Genomic DNA, 26,375 nt, shown 5'->3' on the forward strand with positions numbered 1-26,375 from the left:
ATAGTTTTTTAATTTTCTATAATTTTGGCATTATTGAATTATTTTATTACGGTTCTCAGGTAGCCTAATTCTAACCAATTTTTTGAAGTTAATACTTGAACTGTTTCTAGTTTATAATTATGATTTAACGAAAATCCTAAATAAATGCTGTAAATCACCACGAAGACTTCTGCTATTGCAGACATTGACAACAGGGTTAACAGCTAGGATTTAACTAGGTTAACAGCTAATTAGCATTTTGTAATATTACATTTTTTCTCACATTGGAATCGAATCTTCAATTCGAGATCTATGAAACTTTAAAGTAAATATCAGAGTCATCGATATACGGACAAACTTTTTGACTGAGAATTTTTTAACGTAAATGATTGTTGCATTGTTCCATGGTGTCACCGAGGCTTGGTTAATAGAATTAATAGATAAATGGTTTATTTAAATAGAGATGATATATAAAAATTTAAAATAACAGTTTCAAAATAAAGTTTTATTGAGAACAAATATAAAATGTGAATTCTAAACTTGTAATTTATAATTTTTTGGTGACGTGTCCGTAACGTTGAGGTGTCTAGAAGCTTTGCTCTCTTCCTGGTAGCTAGGTTTTTTCCTGTTCTTTCTTCTCTAGAAAAATGGCTGGCTGTGTGTGTTGTAATTTTGTGCTCTCTGAATAATTTTCTGTTTAAGTGATTTTATTAATGTTTTAAATTGAGTTTTAAACAGTTTATAGTGTTCTATTTTGTCCGTATATTGTTTATTGTGTATACAAGCCAATAGCCACTGTTTTTCAAGCATACAAACTGGATAAGTATTTAGCTCATAGTAACTTTAAATGCTTAGGCTTGTAAGATATTGTTCTTTGTGTATTTATGTAGTATATTGCCAAAATTCATCTGAAGATTATAAGTTCATTTGCTCTGAAAATTGGATTTCTCATTCATAGGCGATAGATCCATTCATAGTTTATCAAGAATCTATTACATTGGAGCCGACAACTATCCTTAGGTTAATAGGTGTTAAATGATATCCAACCGATTTAGGAAAAATTGGTAGCACGGCAAATGGTACGCCCTGGTGTGGGACTCAAACTACAAAATATATCCCTGGTTGTAAAAAAAAATATTGGTAGGATAGATATCTTGATGAATTATGAATGGGAGATGCTGCTGAGTGGGAAATCGATTCGAGAAAGTTCAGGTTCTAATGAGTAAATATTTTTTACACAGTAGCAAGATGGAGAACAATAAAAATAATGAAGTTTTATCCAGTAAAAACATCCAAAACTTAGATGAAGAATCACAAGATTTAGACCTAACCTTAAACAATGACTCAAACGATAGTGTAGATGTAAGTGAAAACATTTCAAATGTAACAAGTCATGAGAAAGTAGTAGAAATATCAAATGAAACAAGTATGGTAGGAGCTAAAAATGATATAAATCTTATAGCGTTCCTAACACAAAGATTTGATAATTTGAAACAAGAGCAAAATGCTAGGTTTGATGATATGAAGCAAGAATTTGCTAGCATAAGACTAGATCAGGTTAGTACAAAGCGGGAAATAAAAGAGATAAATGACACACTAAGTAAAAACCACAAAGAAATAGGTTATCTACAGCAGAAAACTAATGATCTTGAAACATCAATGTTAGATGTAGAAAAATCAATGCAAAACAAAATCATTCAAGTTTCTGATAGGGTCAATGAGGTTAATGAAAGAGTAAATAAAAATAAGATCATAGTTGAGCAACAAAATATGACACAAAATGCTATCAATGCAGAAAATAATGAAAGTATTAAGCATGTTGAAAAAGAGGTTGTAGAATTAAACGAAAAAGTAAACAAGGAAATCAAGATATTATCCTCTTTGAAAATAGATTGTCAAGAAAATACTGCTGCTATAACTGAGGTTAGGAAAAACATAAATAAAATTAACATGTCAACAAAACCGATGTGTAATCATACTGGTAACAATAGTAATTTCGATAGGTTTGAATTCCAAATGCAAATTGACAAAAAGAATCCAATGCATTTCCTAGTAAACTTAACCGAGTATCTTGAGAGAAATGAAATCACAAACTGGATCAAAATTAAGGGCATTTTGGAAAACAATTTTAATTCAAATTTTGCTCATCGTGATTGGTGGATTTTCATCCGTTTTGATGTAAATAACTTTGAAGAATTTAAAGAGAAATTCATTGCTAGAATGTGGTCAGACGACATTCAGTCATCTGCTAGAAATGATTTGAGATTTGGAAAATATAAGCCAAACTTATCTAAGAATCTTACGGAGTATTATATTTCTCGTTTCAACATTGCTAAGAATCTAATTCCAGCCTTAGATAAAGATACTATTTTCAAGTTTTTGAAAGGTCATTTTGATGAAACCATATCTACAGCTGCTATTATTCGTAACATTAAGACTAGTGATGAGTTTATTTGTTTGTTGAATGAGTTTGACAATACTGACACTTACAAAGTAAACAGACAAATGCCCCGTGATCATAACAATGCTCAAGCTGGAAGTCAAAATAAAACAATAAGTTTTCATCAGAGTGAACATAGGGATGATAGAAATAGGTCTCAGAATTCAAATGGTGTGATGTTTCATGATAATAATAAGCAGTATCAAGGAGGTAGGAATTATTTCCAAAATCGACGGTACCAAAATGGACCAAACAATAATGGTCATAGAGATCAAAATTTTCAGCATAATTTCAGAGATAATAGAAATCATCAACTTGTGAATTCAAATCAATCAAATCCAAATCGACCAGCTAACAACTACCAGTTAGATTTCAGCTTCCCACCGCCAGGTTATATGCCTGCTCAAACTTCAAAACAGACAAATGCAAATCGTCCAAGATATAATGCTCCTTTAAACTAATAATGGGACGACGAAACGACAGCCCTGCTCTCCCAGTTAAGGAAAGGTCAAATTTTGATATAACTGTAGACATGAATAAAATAAATTTTGATTCTGAAACTTCAAACAGGTTTGAAGTAAGAAAGCCAGAATTAATCAGTCAAATTCATGTGCAAGAAAATAGCTGTAAGAATTTAAGTAATGAAGTAATGCCTAGTTATCAAGAAAGTCATATTAAAGCATCAAGTGTAAATATGGTACATACTCCAGAAATTCAGGTAGATGAAGCTATGAGTAAATCTGAAACTGTTTGTCAAGAAGAACCATACATGATAGGTTGTATTTTTAATGAACTATTGGAGGAACAAGAGAATACTCCACCTACTGGATATGATTTAGCAGAAATAGAAGTACAAATTTTCAATAAGAAATATCAAATGATTATTGACACTGGCTCTGAGGTAAATGTAATTAATGAGAAACTTGTTGATGAAATGAAGAAAAACAATCTCAAGTTGAACTTAGTACCAGCTCCTAATGTAAGTATAGTTGTAGCTACTGGTATGAGACATAAGAAGGTAAATAAACAGATTATGTTAGAAGTATTTTTTGATAAGTTGGAATTGCCAATAGTTTTTCTTATAGTTCAAGATTTAAATGTAGATATTTTGGTGGGTTGTGATTTCTTAAAAGATGCTGGAGCAATTATTGATTTTAATCAAAATATGATATCATTGAAAGATTGTTGTTTTCCATTTATAAAAAAGGATACCTTGAAGTACAATAGACTTTTTCATGTTAACATAGTAAGAGACCAAGAAACGTTTGATACTTTATGGAATCAGCAGATTGATAATTTAAGATTACAGCTAAGCGATGAATCTCCTGAATTGGTAAACAAATTAATTGAAGTATTTGAAAATAACAAAGATATTTTCTCTGATAGTCCTGGATCTGCAAAAGACTATTCATGTCAACTTAAAATGAAAGATGATGTGAAATTAGATAAGAAGAGTTATCCGATTCCATATCAGTATAGAGATCAAGTCAAGAAAGAATTGAAGAAAATGTTAGATCAGAAAATCATTGAACCAGGTAGCTCTGAATATACAAGCCCTATGGTAGTAGTGAAAAAGCCAAATAATGAAATTCGATTATGTTTAGATGGAAGAGAAATAAATAAGTACATAATAAGGGATTTTACAGAAACTGAACCAATAGATAACTTGATCATTCGTTTCAATAAGTGCAACTACATTAGCAGTTTTGATCTCACTCAAGGTTTCAATCAGGTAAAATTAACTGAAGATAGCAAAAAGTATGTAGCTTTCAATGTTTTTGGACAGACTTATCAATATACACATCTACCATTTGGATTGAATATTAGTGGTTCTGAATTTATCAAGTGCTTGTACAAAATGCTAGGTGAAGAGGTTTGTGAGTTTACTATTGCTTATATTGATGATCTTGCCATTTCTAGTATATCTCTTGAACAACATATCAGTCGAATTGAACTATTATTCAATAAGTTGAGGGAAAGTAATTTGAAGTTGAAACTGAATAAATCGAAATTTATTGCAGATAAGATAAAGTATTTGGGTTATATTATAAGTAAAAATGGTATTGAAGCAGATGACTCTAAGCTAAAGGCTATTCAGAAATTTCCCATTCCTCAAAATTTGAAACAATTGCAGTCATTCATAGGTCTCTGTAATTTTTACAGAAAAATAAATTCATTTGGACTGAAAAAGATAATGATACCTTTCAAGAAATTAAAGATAGGTTCATCGACTGTGTGATCTTGAAACATCCTGATTATAAAAAAAATTTCATTTTGGCCACTGATGCCAGTGATGTAGGAATTGCAGCTGAGTTATTTCAGGAAGGTGAAGATAAGGAACACTGTGTCATTGCATATGCTAGCAGAAGCTTAACGAAATCTGAATTAAATTACACAATATGTGAGAAAGAATGTTCAGCTGTATTATTTGGCTTGATGAAACTTCAAAATTATTTTGGTAATCAAAAAATAGTTGTCCGTACAGATCATAAAGCCTTGACCTTTTTAAAAAAATGTAAGATAGGACATGGTCGTTTGGGAAGATGGATTCTTGCATTACAGAATTTTAATATTGAGTGGGAATTTGTAGCAGGAAAGGATAACATTGTGCCAGATATCATTTCTAGAACTGATTATGAAGGTAATTTAGAAAATCGAAATTCAAATGAATTCAAGGTATTAAATATCATTAAGACAACAAGTTAATCGAGATAGTAAAGAAGATCAAAGAAATTCAAAAAGATGATGTTTGGTTAAAAAATGTAAGAGAAAAGTTAGAGACAGGTAATTTGAATATCAACAAATTTTTTAAAGTAAATGATGATCTTTTGTTCACTAGAAAATCTGGAAAGAATAGTTTTTGGAAAGTTTGTGTGCCTTCAGCACTGTATGAAGAATTGATAGTTGAATTTCATGAAAGATTAGGTCATGTAGGTACGGTATATCAAAAACATGCAAATTTATTGAAGAAACTTTTTACATAAAAGATTGTTACCAAAACTATAAGATACTGTAAGTATTGTCAACTTGTAAAGACATCAAATGAAAAGAAATTATTAGAAATGCATACCATAATTTCTGAGAAAAAACATCACAAAGTGTTCATTGATGTTTATGGAGAATTACCAGGTGGCAAGTACAAATGGATGTGCATTATTCATGATGGCTTTACTAAGTTTACAAAGTTGTATCCTATAGTTAAGGCTAACGCTCATAATTTAGTAAAAGTTGTTGAAAAATATGTAAATGAATTTGGTAAATTTGAATATATAATCAGTGATAATGGTACTTGTTTTCAAAGCAGATTGTGGAAAGAATCTATGGAAAGATTAGGTATAAAATATTACTACATTTCAGTTTATCATCCCCAGGCAAATCTTAGTGAAAGACCATTGAAAGAGGTCAATCGCATATTGAGAACTTACGTTCCTGTAAATAAGCATAACATTTGGTACAAGTATATTGACAAGGTTGAATTTGTCATCAACAACAATTTTCATGAATCGACTGGTCACATACCCATGGAGCTTATGATGAATCATAAATTGGCACATCTTGTTTTTAAGTATATCAAATATCCTGTAGAAAATAAGTTTGAACTTGAAGAAGAAGGTATCAGAAACAAACGAATACTGTACAGAATAAAGAATGGAGGTGTCATCAGAAGATTCAAACAGAATATGCATAATAAACCCAAGTATAAATTCAAGGTTGATGATCTAGTTGTAATTCGAAATTACATTTTGTCGAGCAAGCTGAAGAAGTTTTCTGCCAAGCTGTGTCCTAAATATCGTGGACCTTACATAGTAAGAGATGATCTCAATAAAGGGTGTTTCAAACTTGAAGAGATAAGTACAGGTAAAATTGTGAGAGTCAATCAATATATGATGAAGAAATACCATCAGAAAGCACACAATGATTAGGGATCCTGTGTTATGCCGGGATTCAGAATAGCATAATCGCTACGCAGTGTATGGTAAGAGTCCATAATTGTGTCTTTTTTCTTTCCTGTAGCCTATTTTTCTTGGCCCTTAATCTTTTCAAATTTCGATTCTTTCCTGTCTTTGTGTAATGTTCAGTAAAATTCTTCTATGATGCATATCTTAACCAATCTTGTCCATAGTCATTTGAATTTGTATTCTGAAATAATTTTAGAAGTTAAAATAGTAGCTTATTTTCCTAATCTTTAAATTGTTGATAAAACTTAACTTTTCTAAAATCTATCCATTGTAGTGTAAATAATTGTTTGCTTGTGGTATATTTTTTCATCATGTATTACATATTTTAATCATGTCTATTTTTTTCAGGTATCATATTAGGTAATTAGGTTTTTCAGAGCAAATTATGTCCCATGTTCTCATCTTTCATTGCATATCGTGCCATAAGCCATATGTAATTAGGTTATAGTTTTCTTCTGGGCTTTTAACCCATTTTGCATTTTATTTTTTTTTTTGCTGTCCAATACTTTGGATTTTTGGTAGACAAGTAGGTGTGATTCTTTTAGAGGTGTGGGCGTGAACCACATACGGCTGGACTCGATTATCTGACCTACTTGTTTGCGATATAAAAACCTTAAGACTGCAACATCAAATGTTTGTAAAAACTTTTGCATACTTTTGTTTTTGTGGTCCGATACTAGAGTCTGCTATCACATTGCCTTACAGACATCTAGAAACTCTCCACCCAGTCACAATAGTCAACATATTTTTTTCCTTCACCAGTTGTTTTTGTGGGAGTGATAGCTCACAATTATAACAAATTAGAGTCATACTTGGAATTTACAAAATTCCATAGTAGTATATTTTATTAAATATACTTCCTTATGAAAGTTCAGTACTGACATGTAGGATAGGCTCTAATTAATCTTTCTCTTCCTTGTATTATTTAGGAAATTTATTTACCCAAATTTTCTTTTTCTCTTGTTTGTATTTTTTAGGGAACTTATTTACCCATTATCCATCTTGATCATCTTTGTATTGTAATCTTGAAATGTTTGTATTTATTATACAGTCTTTAAATTATAAATTATTTTAAAAAATAAATGGTTCAATTTAGAACATGCTGAAATCTATTCTTATGTATAAATTCTTTTGTTATAATAAATAAACTTCAAAATTTGAAAGTATTAATGAACTGTGTAGCCATATATATGTGATGTATTAATGAAAGTTAACTTGAATAATAATGTTTTCATTGAATAAAAACGTTGTGTTATATTATCAATTGAAATGAGTTAAAGGTTAAAATTTTTCTAAAGTTTTTGTAATTGATATCTTTTTCAAAATTTTAAAACTGTTTGTTCTATAAATTTTGATATGATTGATTATCGTTTGAAATGGATGCTGGAGTGTATGTAGAATTTTTAGTGGGGTTTGTTGATTAGAATTTTGCTGGTATGTGATTGTTTTTTGAGATGGAAAACCATTATTGCCTAAAGAAGAAATGACCAGAAGGTTATGACTTAGAGAGGCAGTAATGAGATAATATTTTTTGTGTTAATTAATAATGTTGATTGCCATAGATGCAAAATAATAATTAATAATGTTGATTGCCATAGATGCAGATTAATTATGAATATTGATTGCCTTTGAAGCAAAATATTATTGATGTTTTGAATGATTTCTTGTTTAATGATTGATAGTAAAGTTTTGTCATGAAATGTAGTTTGTGTTTAGAACATTGAAAAGTCGAAATAAACTATAGTATCCAACAAACGATGATTAATAATATTGAATAATTTGCTTTTTATAAAATATTTGAACAATGAATAGATGGAAATGAAATTTTTTTTATTGAAATTTTATAATTGATATCTCCATATTTCACAATTTATGTATTGCTGACTGTATAATAAGATGTTAACAAATTTCAATTTTATATTGATTAAATACTTAAAAGTAATTTTCATGTGTATTAGATTGTATTGATAGCCTAATCAAAATTTTTCTTTTTAGTTTATAAGCATTTTAAGATAACAGGTACAGCACAGACATAAACATTGAAATAATTATCATGTGAATCTCGAAATCAGCAACAAGTGAATGCCATGAAGAGTGTTAAGAACATTTGGGTGATTTTCGAACTAGTGTGACTCAACTACGCCAAAATCTACGCTGATGCCTACACCAATAACTACGCCAATGTCAACGCCAATATCAACGCCAATATCTATACTAATATCTACACCTATAACTACGCCAATATCTACGCTGATGCCTACACTAATAACTACGCCAATGTCAACACCAATATCAACACCAATAACTACGCCAAAATCTGTGCTGATGCCAACTCCAAAATCTACGCCGATGCCTGCGCCGATGCCAATGCCTGCGCCAATGCTGATGCCAATGCCAAAATCTACGCCGATGCCTGCGCCAATGCCAATGCCTGCGCCAATGCTGATGCCAATGCCAAAATCTACGCCGATGCCTGCGCCAATGCCTGCGCCAATGCTGATGCCAATGCCAATATCAACGCCGATGCCAATGCCGACACCAAAGCATACGCCAATAACAATGCCAACGCTTATTGCTGACTTTGTATCTCAAACTTCAACACTACTACATTACCTGGAGGTAATTGCCATCCATGTTCACGTTCGCAGCTTTAAATTCAGAATAACAGTCACAGTATCATGAAAGAATTAATTCAAAAATCCTCTCCTAAATTACTCCTGTATGCAGAACTCTAAACCTTGAAAGCTGAAAATATCAAAAAACCAAACCTTACCTAAATTAATCCTCACCTAAATTAATCCTGTATGCAGCGTCTATCTCTTTTCCAAAAAACGAATTACATTGTCATTTCAAGCCTGAAATGTACATTGTATAATTACAAATATGATACAAAATGTATGTGACTCTGTATCGAGTTTGGTGTGCAGCCGTCTACTACAAGCATGAGGCAATGCTAATTGAGATGTCACCTGTATTGAGTTTGGTATGCAGCCGTCTACTACAAGCATGAGGCAATGCTAACTGAGATGTCACCTGTATCGAGTTTGATATGCATCAGTCGACTACAAGTATCAGCCCAACACTACGTGCATCCAGATCAGCCCAACACTACGAGTATTCGGATCAGCCCAACACTAACGTCATCACATTGGAGTCACACTTAACTGAAAATCATACTGAGTGTCTTAACGGACTGTTTTCCAAAATGTGCATCGATAAAATCAACTGCGTCAATAGTGAAAGAAATGAATATTTTTTGATTTATTGAAATTTTTCTGTGAAAATTAAATGTAACAATTCATCAATTCATTTAAAAAATAATAATAATAATAATTTTTTTATTCAACATACTAAATTTTTTTTAAGCAATAAAAAATTAAATTTTCTATCTATTAAATTTATGTGCAATTTAAAAAAACTATTCTTTACATATTAAACTTTCTGTTGAGATATTTTCCTTTAAATTATAAAGCTAAATCAAAAGTAATTTTGATATTCTATACTTTGAAATATTGGTTGGAAACATATAACAAATGCTATTGATGAATTTTTATAATAATTTTCAATTATAGTTGACATGTAATGTTTTTATAGAAAAAATTGTTACTGTTCTCAAATTTAATTTCAACAATTTTTCAAACAGTAGAATTTTTTTATGTCAAGAGGGGGGTATTTGTAATATTACATTTTTTCTCACATTGGAATCGAATCTTCAATTCGAGATCTATGAAACTTTATAGTAAATATCAGAGTCATCGATATACGGACAAACTTTTTGACTGAGAATTTTTTATCGTAAATGATTGTTGCATTGTTCCATGGTGTCACCGAGGCTGGGTTAATAGAATTAATAGATAAATGGTTTATTTAAATAGAGATGATATATAAAAATTTAAAATAACAGTTTCAAAATAAAGTTTTATTGAGAACAAATATAAAATGTGAATTCTAAACTTGTAATTTATAATTTTTTGGTGACGTGTCTGTAACGTTGAGGTGTCTAGAAGCTTTGCTCTCTTCCTGGTAGCTAGGTTTTTTCCTGTTCTTTCTTCTCTAGAAAAATGGCTGGCTGTGTGTGTTGTAATTTTGTGCTCTCTGAATAATTTTCTGTTTAAGTGATTTTATGAATGTTTTAAATTGAGTTTTAAACAGTTTATAGTGTTCTATTTTGTCCGTATATTGTTTATTGTGTATACAAGCCAATAGCCACTGTTTTTCAACCATACAAACTGGATAAGTATTTAGCTCGTAGTAACTTTAAATGCTTAGGCTTGTAAGATATTGTTCTTTGTGTATTTATGTAGTATATTGCCAAAATTCATCTGAAGATTATAAGTTCATTTGCTCTGAAAATTGGATTTCTCATTCATAGGCGATAGATCCATTCATAGTTTATCAAGAATCTATTACATTGGAGCCGACAACTATCCTTAGGTTAATAGGTGTTAAATGCTATCCAACCGATTTAGGAAAAATTGGTAGCACCGCAATTTGAATAAATGCATTCTCTATTTAATTCCATCTGTAACTGTTTCTAGTTTTATCAACTTAAAATAATATTACGTAATTTACTATAATAAATAATTATTAAGAACGTATCTGATATTTTTGAAAAATGTAAGATTTTAAAATATTCATTCTATAATATTAGTAAATAAGTTTTAAGTTATATTTGCTGTTGACTATTTTCACTGTTGATCATTTATAGATTTTAAATGTTTTTGCAAAAATAAAATTACAATAAAATATACGAGTATAACTGTAGTCTGATTTGGCGAGATAGGATTAAGTATATTCAGCCTTTGAAAATATCATTTATCTAATTTTGGCTCTGGTTCTTCTTATTTTAATTGCGCGTATCAAATCGTTATTGAAACATTGGAACGAATTTTATCCACTCAATTATAGTAATCAAAAATGTTTTTTGGCTATGACTGTTTATACTGTGATTACATTCTAGATTAGATATAAATCTTGGGCCTTTTACTGAATTCAAGGTGTTCACCTATTTTTAGAGGTATTTTCTAGTCTTTCAATTACATTCTATCATTTTTTTTTGGAATACAATGAAATCATAATAAGTTGGTATTAGTGAAACACATCACTCATAATGTATATTATTTCCAGTTTTGAACTTTTATTTTAATTTTGATCCTTTTCATTTGTAAGGTGCTATTAGTGATAGTAATTGATAGTATTGTCCGTCCACTCATTTTCAATTTTGTATCACTAAACAGTATTGGAAAAACAATAAATAATTAACAAATTGAAAGTATGAATGCTCATGAAATCTCATTATTATCTAATCGTTTTCTCTGTCAATCAATGTTGTCCTTCCTCCTTTTTCAACTCCATAGGAAAAAAGGTTCACGGAAGGTTTTGGCTCAGCCTGTAGTCTTATCTCAATATTATTGTATTCACGATTATAAATTAATGAATGCAATAATATTCTATTTCTAGCCTGTAGGTTTTAAAATGGTATCTACTGGAATCTAAATAAAAAATAATAATCAGCTTGAACGTTTTTGAATGTCACTGTACTTGTATATTTGTATATGTTGTTAAATTATGCCTTACTAATACTAGGTACAATAATTTTGTAATTAAATTGCTGCTTAGCTTACTGTGATGATTTATGCAGCATTTTTACAGCAAATCAATCAATCTGTATTAATTTAATTTTCAATATTCTATTATAACGTTCATCTTTTTTTCAGTATTATTATTTTTAAATCTATCTTTGTAATCACAATCATCTCTAGAATTGCAATGCATTCAGCTAAAACTCGTAGCAGTCTTATTTTCATTAGAATTTATGCACATTGAATTTCTGCTATTGCTCATCAAGTATTATGCTGTGCATTCATTTAATGCAAAAACATATATAGTTTGATGGGAATCTTATCTTGAGTATCAACTTTGTCCATTCAAAGTGAACGACTTTCTAGACCAAGCTTCTTTGCGTATGATTGCTCAGGTGCACCAAAGAGGAACTATATTATATTATTCTGAGGATAATTTATTCCAATACTTGAGAAATAGAAATGATGCGAAGAGACAAATATGATCTACCAATAACTGTAAAATGAATTGATTAAATGCTCGATATCACAGGATTTATTGTAATTTGGTTTCAGCTATTGGCTTTGCTCAGCGTAGCTTGTTCATTCCGCGACATGAGGAATTTACAGCTGATCATCCTTTCATGTTTCTCATTACAAAACGGCTTCAAACGTGTGATGGGTGCATAGCCTTATTCTCAGGCATTTTCAGAGGCTAACTCATTCATTGAGTTGCTGATAAAGTATCCAGATATTTATGTCTTATTTCTAAATGTATTTATGATTACAGTATTCTCATGCATGATGTCCGTCCATGCTTCCAATTATGCTAAAACTCTATTTTTAGTAATAGAAGATTAGTTTTAATTTTTTTATTTTGTATAATAATAATGTATTCTTATTATGCTTTGAAAACTGACTGCTTTGTGTAGACCACTGCGATTCGCATTACGGCGATGGCTAGTGGACGATTTCTACCATTTAAGCTTGGCTTGAAAATGCTCCCGCTCCCGTCGCCGTCATGCGATTCGCAGTGGTATGCACAAGGCTTCAAGTTCAAATTCCATTGGAAATCTACGAACACGTTCGGTAGCTTTCTATAACCTCTGACTGTTTGCAAATGTTTTCCAATATATTAATAGTAGGTGTTAATTTGTATTTGAAGGTGTTTTCCTTATTATAATAGTGTTCATAATTCTATTCACATTTCAATATTAAAGCTTGCAGGCTACTACCTATTATTTGGTATATTTATTGGATACCACCGAAAAAACCAAAGATAAATACCGTGCTTTGTATTACATATTATGATCATAATCTATTTAGGAGCAGATTATATTTATTCATATCTAAAAATTATCAATTTAGTATATTTAAAGAGCTAACTCTAGCATACTCTAACATAACTCTAGCCTACATTATTCTTTCAAACAATCAGAACTATATTCTAAGGCTTGGTTAAAATTTGTTCAATAGCAATAAATTATTCGCAGTATTTGCAGAATTATTGTTCATTAATGTCCAGTTACCGATAAAAGTGAAATTTTTAATGATAACATTTTATCACTCATGATCAAAGTTTTGTAAGAGAACTTAGTTTGCACATGAAATATCTGTTTCAGCGCAAATTCTTCGAAATAAAAGTTCGTTGTTCGAAGAAATGGAATTCTTAGCTGATCACCCGTTCATGTTTTTGATCTCGAGTCGGGTGAGCTGCGTATCGTTGTTTGTCGGGCGGTTCTCGCCGAATGCCAACGGAGAGCATGACAGTTACAGCGATAGTGTTACTTGTGAATGTGATGAGCTCTCAATTAATCATTTCAGGGTATAATGGAGGGCAGTTTGAAAAGTTTCCGACTCAACCATGAAGATGCAACTGTCGTGAAAAAGATCTGGTGTATCTTTTTGGTCATTTTTTATATAAAAATGTTCACTAAAACTCAGTCATAATGATTTCATTTCACTATGTAGTATTCCAGTTATCGGTATAATTTGTGTTATTAATTTTCAAGGAGCTATGGCGGAGGGGATACGAGAAGCGACTCTAAACTTGTGATAAAAAAATGTGTTGTATTTATGTTACAGTAGTAGTTGAAGTAAGTAAGTTGAAGTCGGGTGCTGCGTCTGCTTACGTTTTGGAGCGAAAAATCTAATTTTTGGACCAAATTATTTTTTTGGATAATATTATCCAATTTGGATAATATTATATGCATTACTGACCATACGTACAGAACTGAGAACAGAACATCAGTGGACTGCTGATGTGTTTAGACTGTTGGAATTGAACAAGTTTTGATGTTAGTGCAGCACCCGTCATCGTCTCTCATAAATAGCTTATTAAGTGTAGGCTACAATATGACTGGAATTTAAGTACCGGTAACTATTAAAAATTGACTAAAAAGATTCACCAAATCTTGTTCACAAGGGTTGTCATCTTCATAGGTATGCCAGGAAGCTTCTCTTGCTCCCTCTCTAGCAAGGGAGGCCTCCCTCGTACAGGGATGGATAAAATTCCAAGAGACAAAACTATCCCCAGAAGACAAATTTAAGATATAAAGATTTCAGTAGTAGCTGAATGCTTTCTTTTTGTGCAATACCGTAATATAATTAGTCTCTACAGATAATTCTCGCCTCACTGATCCCAAAAATCCTACTTTACTGTCCTATAATTATTTTAGCAGATTTGAGAAAATAATTAGGCCTATAGTAGGTACATGTGCTTGGATTTCTCCAGATCGTCATGATTTCCCTCGAACTTCGTTCCTTCAGGAACATATCTACACCATTGCCCTCGTGATTGTAAGTTTGTGATGCGTGTCCCTCAAATGTTGCACAGCCATTATTTTTCATTAATCATTAGGTCAATGAGAAAAAATAGTTTTTGTCCAAATAAAATGGACCAAAACTGATAATATAATAATATTCAACAATAAACGACGATAATAAATTAAACATTGCTTTATTACAGTTATTCCTTTACCTCTGTCTCTGAAAGGTGAGCCAGTGCATGAAAAAAAAGTCATTGATTTATTAAAATTTAATTTTCATGACATTCCACAGAGATTAGGCTACCGTACGGTACCATACTCTAGAAATTATCAATGTTCCAAATGGGTACCGCACACTAGAAACATTCATTTAATATTTACATACGGTAGCATATCACTTACTGGTTATACGGTACGGTATCTGCGGATAGGTACCATGGTTATCAGTAACTTTTTATTACCTACTAGGCCTACTTTAGTATAAATATAGTTTTTCTCTATAGTTTATAGAATAGACTATTATATTCTGTTGTGCAATGCAAAGTGTAGGTACCTAAATGATTTCAATCATGTTTTAGTAATTGAGTTACTTTAGAACCAATTTCATTTAAGCATTAAAAATAAGTAAATAATTTATTGTGTTCATTCTACGAGTGAGAGTTCCTTTGCAACAGGATGAAAGACTGTATTGATCAATGTAAAACTGAAAAAAGTAAGCTTTGCAAGGTTGTTGAGTTGAAGCATTTTGAATGTACCGCATTTAAAATTGAATCAGTATGACAATCTTCCACCAGGTTCGCTGCAGTTCTAATCTTGACTTATAGACCCCTTCTCAGAGCGTCCTATTATGAAGTATAAGAAGTACAACAATCGGAATTGCTCATATTGAGAGCAGACGATGTATCACTTGTTCGAAAAGTAGGTCAATGCTCTCTTGAAGTGTGAATTACTGTATCATATCAATATTTTTATTGGATTACTAGTTGAATACGGTCTAATTCACTTTAAAGCAAAATAGTAATATTAGGCTACTACAAACCTAACGTGAAACCTTGAATACAACTCAATACTAACAAATCTAAACTTGAAAACATGACATGAGAGAATTGCTCATTTCAAAAGTAACCGTTTTTTCTATGATATTTATTTCAAGTTTGACTTAAACAAGCGTGCCATTAGAGCATAACATGAAATCATCATTTTATCTACTTCTAAATTTCAAAAATAACCTAAAACTAATATTTTTCATAATCCCCAGTTCCAAGTTAGTATCAATTATAATGATTAAAATTTTTAACCAAAAATTGATGATAAAATAACGGCTTCCATTAAAGTCCATCATTCAAATAGACCTACTTGAACAGTTGTTATTCCAATTTCTTACTAAAAACTTGACTTATCCAGTATGATTCTTACATCTTTCATGGAGACAGAAAGTATGATTCCTTTATCCCCTTAAAACTAACCTGATTAGTTTTCATTTTACTTCTATTAAAATACTTCAGATTTTCGAACATATCATAATGAGATCAATAATTCATATTTGTTATTACAATTCAATGTGTCTACATATTATTATAAATAATCTCCTACATATCATTGATCTCATTGGAATCACTTTTTGCACTAATGAGGGCCCCTCAGTTGTTCAATGAGAGAGTGGAGAAATATAGATTCATTCAACACGTCTAAAGGTGAATTTCAAGGGGAATTTAGAAAAGCTCTGTTGAGGAGACAGAATAATGCCCAGTAAAGGCCTTCCAATAATTATTCTTCCCTGATAGATCTCTTCTTTCCTCTTGTATGTAATATTCTCTGTAGTTTATCAATCCCTTTAATCATGAATCAGTGTCTCTATTTTCTGGAAAATCCACGTTTTGCAGATTCCTAAAGATGTATTATTGTATATAATTGACATAAATCCAACATAATCATCTTTCTAACTCAATATTAATACTGAGAATCATTTCCCACATTACAATTAACTTTTAATTTGTAAATTTCATTATTAATCGAAATTATTGTAATTATTTGGTATTATTGTTATTATTATATTATCAGCATTAAGTTATATCATTCATTATTATATTTATCATTAATATTATTTATTTATTCATTCATTAATTTTTATGTTCATTATGTTTGTAAAATAATTTTCTTATTGGTTCTTTATTCTTATTTATCAAATTAGGATTGCGAGCTTGAATAATATCTTGTATGTATGAAAGCAATATGGATGGAGTACCGTATCATCTATTGCTTCCAAAATGTGTCTTTTGTGAATAAATAATAAACCTAAATATTATGTTAAATACTAACCTAGATAACCCCATATTTTATTTCAGTGCTTGCTGAAGCTGGGTTTACACCAAAGTTATTAACAAAATGTTGATAATTTAATCCTTATAGATTCTATTAGATTGAACATAACTTATCATTCATATGATGAACATATGTGTTTGTCAAGTTCCGTTCAATCTAATATAGAATCTATAAGGATTAAGTTATTAACATTTTGTTTATAACTTTGGTGTAAACCCAGCTTTAGAATTCATTTTAGTCAGTTCGGATACTTGAAATGTTGTTATTTCAAACCCATTCTGAACCTAAACGCATTTACTGTCATTTTGGCATTCTCCAACCTTTCTAGGATAGTGAGATTCACGTTTTCAAGTCAGCACCTGATTAACGTTGGTTTGCTATTCTTGTATGTCAGAAGACAAAGCATATAACTCTATCCTTTTCTTCCTCCGCGCTCTTGCGAAATCGTAAGTTGACTGTGAAGAAACACAATGAACTATCAAAATATTTCATATTAATTATTACAATTTATCATGGAATAATAAGGAAATATATTTTCTCGGTGAATGAAATATATTTGAGATTGAGTTGATCATTATTAACAAGAATCAGCAATAATTATTATACTATTGTTTAGGAACATCTACTATAGAAGGCAGGCATCAGTGGCTAATAGAGAATTGGCAACTCTGTAATCCATAATTCCAACTGACTTTATAACGTGAATCTTACGAAATTTCTTCAGCTCTCTAACTTGGACGGGAAATCACTTCAGGATATATTTTAGGTGAGCTTTTTGTGAAATACCTAGGTAAGCTATCCATTGTCACATGGAGTCAATTATAGCCCTCTGACGCTTTGGCGGTCAATCAAGGGCAATATGAATTGGAATAAGATTTAGACCTATTTAACTCAAGAGTTTGAGTTGAAATATTTTCGAGCATACCCACTACTATACTTTTCATTCTCTCAAGTAGGCCTATCATCCTGTTAGAATGTTTGTAAGCCCAGACATCATAGAAACTTTATTGTAAAAACAGCTTTAAATTCCTACATTCTAAATTCTAACATCATTCTTCCATGAATAGTTTATTAATATCGGGGCACCGAGCTTCGCTCGTTATTTTTATCTATTGATAAACAGAACACAATTCTCTAAAATGATCGTGTTTATATTTTACAGCTGGCTATACGTCAACTTATGAATTTCGGGGATGCGATATTTTTATTTTCCACAGAATCACTTGCTCACTTTTTACCATCCACAGACAACGAAAGTCTCAGCTGTTTCAGCCAAAGATGAATTATCATTTTAATGTCGTTCAGCAAGTTTTCCCAAGGATGAGACCTAGTGCAACCGATTTTTTATATCATAAATCCACTATGTTCCAAATTTCGTGAAAATCGTTAGAGGCGTTTTCGAGATCCGTTGAACATAAATAACCAGATATAAAAATATAAACAGATATACAGAAATTGCTCGCTTAATATAATAGGATAAAGTTGGAGAATGATGACTGTGCGAATATAGATAAAAAATATGACTTGAAATAACCCAAAAAATAAATTTTCATACGGTAACGTATCTATTATTTCCATTTATTATATATTTTTTATGTTCATAATTGAAAAGTGAGTACGGAACCGGTACAGTAGTATCCTAAATGTCCTGTGATAATTTTTGTTGAGGAAAAGTTTTATTCAAAAAAATCGATGAAAGCATTATAGTGGTGTTTCCATAGTGAATTTAATTTGAATCTGTCAGCATTCCCATGCATTAATACAACGTCCTTCTCTGTCTCTCCCATTAAACTAATGCTGACGGTTAATGATGTGAATCCCACAATAGGACCAAATGATTTAAAATAGCCCAACTATGAATATTCAGAAACTTTGATTTATTTTGTAGTTTTACTTATTTATTTCGACTTTAATTCATTTTTTTTATTTATGCTACTGCATAAACCAACAGTTACTACAGTGAGATCTACCTTTTAATGAAAGTATTTGATTAAAATTGGTGTTGCTATCCTTGTCTATCATTCGACAATGCAATTATCCTTTTTTCTAGTTCGTTTTTCAACAATGTAGGAATATAATTAATTTATTAATAGAAAAATATTTCATCGCAATATTATGAAAATTTATTATTAAATCATTTAAAAAAATATATTCTCTTTGCAAAAAATATCAATTCATTATTTTTAACAAGATTGAACAGTGAATATTACACCTGATCTTTCTTCTCTTTCACTATAACTTCGACCTCACTATAAACACAATAATTTATAGGTAATTAGCTATCATTGTTATCATTGTTGCTATGCAACGCTGTTCTTTTATCTTTCTTCTCTTTCACTATAACTTCGACCTCACTATAAACACAATAATTTATAGGTAATTAGCTATCATTGTTATCATTGTTGCTATGCAACGCTGTTCTTTTATCTTTCTTCTCTTTCACTATAACTTCGACCTCACTATAAACACAATATTTATAGGTAATTAGCTATCATTGTTATCATTGTTGCTATGTAACGCTGTTCTTTTATCTTTCTTCTCTTTCACTATAACTTCGACCTCACTATAAACACAATAATTTATAGGTAATTAGTAATCATTGTTTTGTGATTTTTTGTTGATAATATTACTGTCTCATAATACTTTAAAAGAAAATTTATACTCATATATTTTGCTATCCATGACGAACTGTGAGTTGATAATTCGTTTTTGAACTATTATGACGACACTACAGTCTAACTTTTTGAATATCAGTTATTAACTAATATTTATCAGTACATATATTTATATATTACATATATGTATGTATATATGTATATTTATTAGCACGCTCCACGTGAGTACTAGTTTTAAATAAGTCATATTCAAAATATTAGACTGTGTAATGTCGTCATAATAGTTCGAAAACGAAAATTAATATAATATATTAAATAATTGTATATCTTTTAAAATAAATTATAATATGATAATACTGTAATAAAATTCCTTTATATACTACATTGTAATGTAAGGCATTAGTTGCATAATACATAATATTCTGGGATTTTGGATTCTAGAAACATTGGGAAATGTGTTTATGTAATATTGGAAATAATCTTGTTTGTTGTGAGAAATTATATAATATGTAGACGAACATTCATAACAAAAATATTATTGTTATTTCGACTTTTTTAGAATTCAGGTGATTAGAAGCAGTTTGTTGAAGCTAAAATTCTAATACCAGCACTGAACTACAGTAACTATATTAGTAATTATTATTATATTATTAAATATTAGTTATATATATTGAAAAAATATTCTAAATATAGTTACTGTAAACTGAACACCTTATCATTCCAATGGTAGTCTTGGTTATAAAGCTTTTATTTCAATAAATAATATTGTTGCTAAAACTCTATATCCATAATAATTACCATTCTATGAGTAGGCTCACCACGGTACTCTCATATAAATTATTATCATTCCATAAAATCCTTGTTACTTGGCTGGGGTATATTTTTTCAATGCATGTCGTATATGTCGCATGTCGTAAATTTCAATGCATGGCTCATATATTTTTCAATGCATCTGATACCGTAACAGTTTAAATTGAGATTTCGTTCGAACTGGCACTATGTAAATGGCACTATCATAATGTCCAATTTCTCGAGTTTTCACGATTCAATCAGTATAGATATTCTTGTTAGTGATTACTGGGCAGGGAAATGCAAAAATATGCTATTTGAATCGTTTGGACACGTACACTTGAACCTGTAACATGGTTTCAAATGCAGTCTGATGGAATCGTGTAAATCGAGCATTAGATAATTTTTTATTGGAATTTTTTCTCTATCACTATGACGGCTTATGCCTAAGTGATTTCTTGATCAACCAACCTTAATATTTATTAGCAAAGTAGTTTCACAAAATCTCTGCTAGTGTATATTGTCTAAGTGGCCAGGTACTGAACGAATTGATTCAAACTATTAGATAGATTGATAGTTCGGTCTATCTCCTCAGTCCTTGAAATTGGCAATTAGATTTTCTCAGATGGTGTCACCCAATTTGTTTTCAATAGTAGCCTATGAAAGTTAAAGATTATTGGTTAGATTTTCAACAACATCAGACAAGAAATCTGCAGGTATTCTCAATTCAGATCTCTATCAATTATCCATTTCTCAATCCAATACTTACTTAATAGATTAGTTTCTTGTGCTGATTACCATATATTTTATTACCTATTTTGTTACTTACTTTTGCATGTCTTTTACTACAGGTATCGCTATAGCCGTTTTTGCAGCCCCTCGTCCACCTCCTCTGTCCTTCGAATTCTATGCTGACCATCCTTTTCTATGTCTGATAACGAAGAAAATGACCGCCACTAACATGATCCTATTCAGTGGAAAATATACTGGAAATTGAACTGGAATCAACCTTGCGTAACCTGTTATAATCGGCTTTATGTGTGTATCTATCAATTCTATCATTTCTTGTAGCTGCAATATATCTGTTTATTCCTTTTCTATTGTCTGTTTATTTTCTAAGATTTTTTAAAGAAAAAATCTTCCTCCATGCTATCTACTGCTTGGATTCCTTCCAGGAATCATGAAAATAAATGCTGCGCTGAGTGCAGTTTGCCTGTAAGCTGCACTTACCCTATTAATTCAAGAACTATAAAGAGTTGCTGTATGCTATATATATCTACCTACTTGTAAGAATATTACGCATAAATCAGACATAAGAGAATATCCTTTCCCAGAAATGGGAGAGACCTACTATCCATTTATCTATAGACGTCTACTTATCCACGATACTTGATCTGCAATTTTAAATCAGCCTCTTTTTATATGTATTTTGGGACTCTTGGGATATTATTATCTGAAATTCACTGACATGCTAGAGGACTTCACTCCTAATAACCCCAAACCCATATTTTGCTATAATTTTGGAACTTTGTTCTATTTTTCCGTTTTAACTCGAAAAACTCAGGTTTTTTTCAGAAATAGCATTCTTTACAAAATCAAAGACAATAACGTTTCCAAGATACTGAGTGGTCGCGCAGGATTATACGATTTATGGTTTCGGAGCTACAAATTTGTAAAAGGATATTTTTCAAGATTTTCTCAAAAGTATACATACCTACCACTTTTACCCCATACAACTTTTTGATTGATTTCAACTTATGTTACTTGATTTCAAATCTTGACAAGCTGAGAAGAATGAGCTGCTGTACGAGGAGATACAATCGTTGTGTCAAAAGTTTTGAGTGTCTAAAATTTTGATTCCTGAGGTATCCTTATGTGCGCCTCTCCGCCCTCTCCCCAAAGCATAGAAAATGCCGGAATTAAGTGCATAATATAATAAACAGGTGATTCTGATAGAACATAACTCTTGTGTAACAATGAGAGCCAAAATATTGATTTGATTGATTAGGAAGGCCTTGAAAAGCTATTATTTTGCTGAAGGACTTGGTTCTCTGCTTTTAGCGAGTATTTCCCATCCCCCTCAAATACTAAGTTTGAAAATTCCCAATCATTTTCAGAATTAATTCTACTTCACATCATATGTGATGTTTCATCATTACCTGATAATACTCTAAGTTGTATAAGGTAGAAGTGATAGGTTTTCAGAAAATCTTGAAAAATACCCCCTTTTGGAAAAAGTAACCTTTTGAAAAATCTGTAGCTCCAAAACCAGAAGACGTGTAGTCCTGCGCGACTACTCAGTCTTTGGAAACTTAATTTTCTCCAATTTTGCAGAGAATTCTATTTATAGAAAAGCCTTAGGTTTTCGAGATAAAACGAAAAAATTGAGAAGGTCTCAAAATTTGGGGGGGTTTTAGGTTTTTTAGGGGTGAAGCCGCCCTCTGGCGTGATAGAAAATTCCAGATTCAAATTCAGCGCCCCAAAATACTTCTAAAACTGCTGAGAAAAATTATTGCTGTTTCCTGAAAAATTACAATTTGAATGGACCCAATTATTAGGCCTGATACATCAAAGTGTACATTATGATGTACACTACATAATAATGTATACAACAAATACATAGATCGTGAGAATCAAAATCTCGATTTCGAAAAGTTTGTCTCTTATTGTATTGTGGAGAAGCCATTCACAAAAATAGTGAACAAACAAAAGGGCTATGCATCCAGCCTATAGGCCTAAGGAAATTGTGCCCTTCCGATGCAATACTACCTATAGTAGGCCTATGCATGTTATATTTGTTGAGAACATGAGACTTATGCCGTGCAAAGTGTATTGTTTGAAAATTTGAGGTTGATTGATAAAAGTAATCTGAAGTAATTTAATAGGTACCTAGTCGAAAAAACAAACAGACAACTCGAGGCTCTCTCCAGTAATCAGTAAAAGAACTCACTACGCTTGTTCAAATAATTGGTTTCTCAATAATGAATAGAATTTATTTGCTGAATCAGCTTATTTATCATTTATACATCCAATTTCATTATTTTATCACATTTTTTCCTGCAGGTATAATAGGTGTCATTCCCATCAGCGCCGTCATTCCTCCGCCCTCCTACATCTTCCAAGCTGACCATCCTTTTCTATGCCTGATAACCAAGAAAATGTCCGTTAGAAAGAACTTGGTGCTATTCAGTGGAAAATTGTCTGGAATTGAAGAGCAAAATAAACAATAATACTGTAATTATTGGCTTTAGAAAAATCTGGATATACTTCTCTCTTTACAATTGTAGCCTAACAATTTCAATATCAAAGTTAAAAAATGACGACGAGTTTAGAATGATTTCTACGTATTTTGTAAATTCTAAAACTGAAGTATGAAAGTGGAAAGTGTATATTTTTGAAAATGAGAAAATTTCTGAGATCAATAAAATTACAAATTGATAGCCTAATATTTGATATATACTCGTACACATCCATATCGTAGGCCTAAATGTACTATAATTTATGTTAATTGTTGGTACCTGCTGTGGTGTATTGATCCGATCAATATTAATCAGGAGTGCTCACAGAGGAGAAGGGGGATTTGGACGCAGACTGCGTCTTTGAAACTCTTTGTGGGGGGAGAGAGGCACAAAATCAAATCTTGTGGTGGGAGGATCCAACAAGAGATTATCTCTGTTCAAGATGACTATTGACGACAATAATTTTTCTGAGTTTACAATTTTTTCAATTCAATTTCACTCACGACTGACAACTCTTTTTGCAAGGGTGCCTTACCTGTGAAGGGCTGTTTGAGATATTCGTGGGTCACCCCTGAATTAATTATAGAGATTAATGTATTTTGTTGTCAGTGCTGTTTACATGCTTTGCAAGTTTGCTTAACAACATCCAGTTAAAAATGTCATTTCAATGTTATTGTCAATATAATATACCAAGTTCAAAAATCTATCAATACAGTTTTATTTCATGTTTTTAGCATAAAAGTTATTTCTAACTTTATATTGAAATTTGAAAACTCTATTAACATTTGAAAACTTGAAATTTTCATAAAGACAAAACTTTTGGTGAATGTGAGGAAATTCATATCGATATTTGAATTATATCATTTTCAATCAAGGAACAACATCTTTTCTAATTAATATAATCCTTCTCAATATTAGTGAACCAGTAAAGTACACCAATTACCAACTACATATACCCAATAATTTTTTTCTTCAATTATTTTTCCAGCTCAAATTGGCTCCGCCCATTTAAAAAAAACCATATAAAAATTCCAGTATTATGTAATTGCCGCACATAGTTTTACATATTATTTTACATGTTTATTTTCTGTTTCTGCAGCTATAATATTCGGCGCATACTCCGGTTCATATGAACCAGATCCACCACCAACCTTTGAGTTCCATGCTGATCATCCTTTCCTATGCCTGATAACAAGGAAAATGGCAGCCGCTAACTTCCTCATTTTCAGTGGGAAATATGTTGGAAATTAAAGCAAGATCACTCTTGCATGAATTGATGAAAATAATTATTGTTCCAATTATAAATTGATTGAAAATGAGAATATTAAATAACGAAAGGTTTGGTTTGGGATTACGGGACGTATTGTAAGAATAAGAATCTGAAAATCTACATTTACAGACTGTACAAATTGTAGATGCAATACAGTTTTCTATATATTTACTGTATAATTAATTTTATAATCTAACAAATTCCATGAAAATTTGATAATTATATTACTGTACCCATTTGGACAAATGATTGATAAAAACGAAGAATAATGTAAGTATTACCAAAAATAATTATTTGTGATAAGTTTACATTCAACCGACAATGACAATATAATTATTCTTTAATAATGTTGATTATAATTATTCCATTTCGAATACCGTATGGTTATTGTCATATTAATTTACTAATGACAGCAATATTTCTCATGACAATAAAAAACTTATTCTGGCCAATATAGAGTTTTATTGGAAGATTATATTGTTTGTGTTGCATGCAATGAGCAAGATACAGGATCAAAAGGATCATGCACAGGATCAACCTTGGAATCCGTATGATCAATTTGTCTTCATATACTCGTATACTCTTGTGTTCTAGCAAATTCAGGTTTTTGCTATCATGTCTTTGAAGAATGTTCACGTTAATCTATTCATAGCGAATATCTTCCATGATTTTTCAATATATGTATTTTTATGAATTCGATAATATACTGGCTGTCAAGTAAAAAGCCGGCTCCAGACATGCCGTCATTCGGCAAACACCGAGCAGCGACTCGCCAAATCGCTAGTAGTGTGGATGGATGTTTGGTATTCGGCAAGCAGTGAACATTCGTGCTCGTTGTTTTCCCGGTCAGAGTCGAACATCAAAGTGGACGAATATTCGGCAAAAAGCATATGAAAATTAATGCACATACCATTATGTTAATATAGAACTATAATCTAGTGATACTACCTCTTCAAAACAGATGGTTAAAATAATTGCTAACTAAATTAATAGCCAGTTTAATTTTGTAAGGTTGGCATCAAGTTGAGGAAAGTTTCTAAACAAGATTTGAGTTCTGTCACTTTATTATGTTACTATCAAGTTGAAGAACTTGGACTGTAATAAACTTGAAATTTTGCAAATAACTAACCGAGGATGGTTCTAGGCCTAAACTTCAACCTCTTCAAGATTCCACTCGCTCAAGTTTTCAGTTTGTCAACTTTTAAAATAAACCCTTGTGCAGCACGGGTTACCTGCTAGTTAATGGATAATTCAAATCTTTATGAAAACTAGATAATAAAGAGTACCGTCCAGGTTACTGAATTATAACCCGAATTCTTTAAATGTTTTAAAAATTTCTACAAATATTTATTTTTAATCAATTGAAGTTAAAATTCTAGGGTTTTTCTTGTCCTATTACAGTTATTGACCGGGTACATAGGGTTAGTTTGATT

The 26,375-nt window shown here is 31.1% G+C and overlaps 1 protein-coding gene across 17 annotated transcripts in view; it reads left to right on the top strand.

Annotated features, from left to right (window-relative positions):
- The window catches only part of LOC111053438 (leukocyte elastase inhibitor-like), a 98,906-nt gene extending 73,512 nt beyond the window's left edge, over positions 1 to 25,394 (top strand). For 6 of the 17 annotated variants that reach the window (XM_039442130.1, XM_039442135.1, XM_039442120.1 and 3 more), the window contains exon 8: positions 13,562 to 14,563. In XM_039442130.1, the coding sequence (XP_039298064.1) occupies positions 13,562 to 13,770 (209 nt within the window). In that variant the 3' untranslated portion in view covers positions 13,771 to 14,563. Of the gene's footprint in view, positions 1 to 13,561; positions 14,564 to 21,284; positions 21,534 to 23,496 lie in introns of those variants that run through there. The other 11 variants (XM_039442151.1, XM_039442139.1, XM_039442157.1 and 8 more) reach the window with 6 other exon arrangements.
- The last annotated feature ends 981 nt before the right edge of the window (positions 25,395 to 26,375 follow it).

This window comes from Nilaparvata lugens, chromosome 1 (assembly GCF_014356525.2).
Source record: "Nilaparvata lugens isolate BPH chromosome 1, ASM1435652v1, whole genome shotgun sequence".
Taxonomy (NCBI): Eukaryota; Metazoa; Arthropoda; class Insecta; order Hemiptera; family Delphacidae; genus Nilaparvata; species Nilaparvata lugens.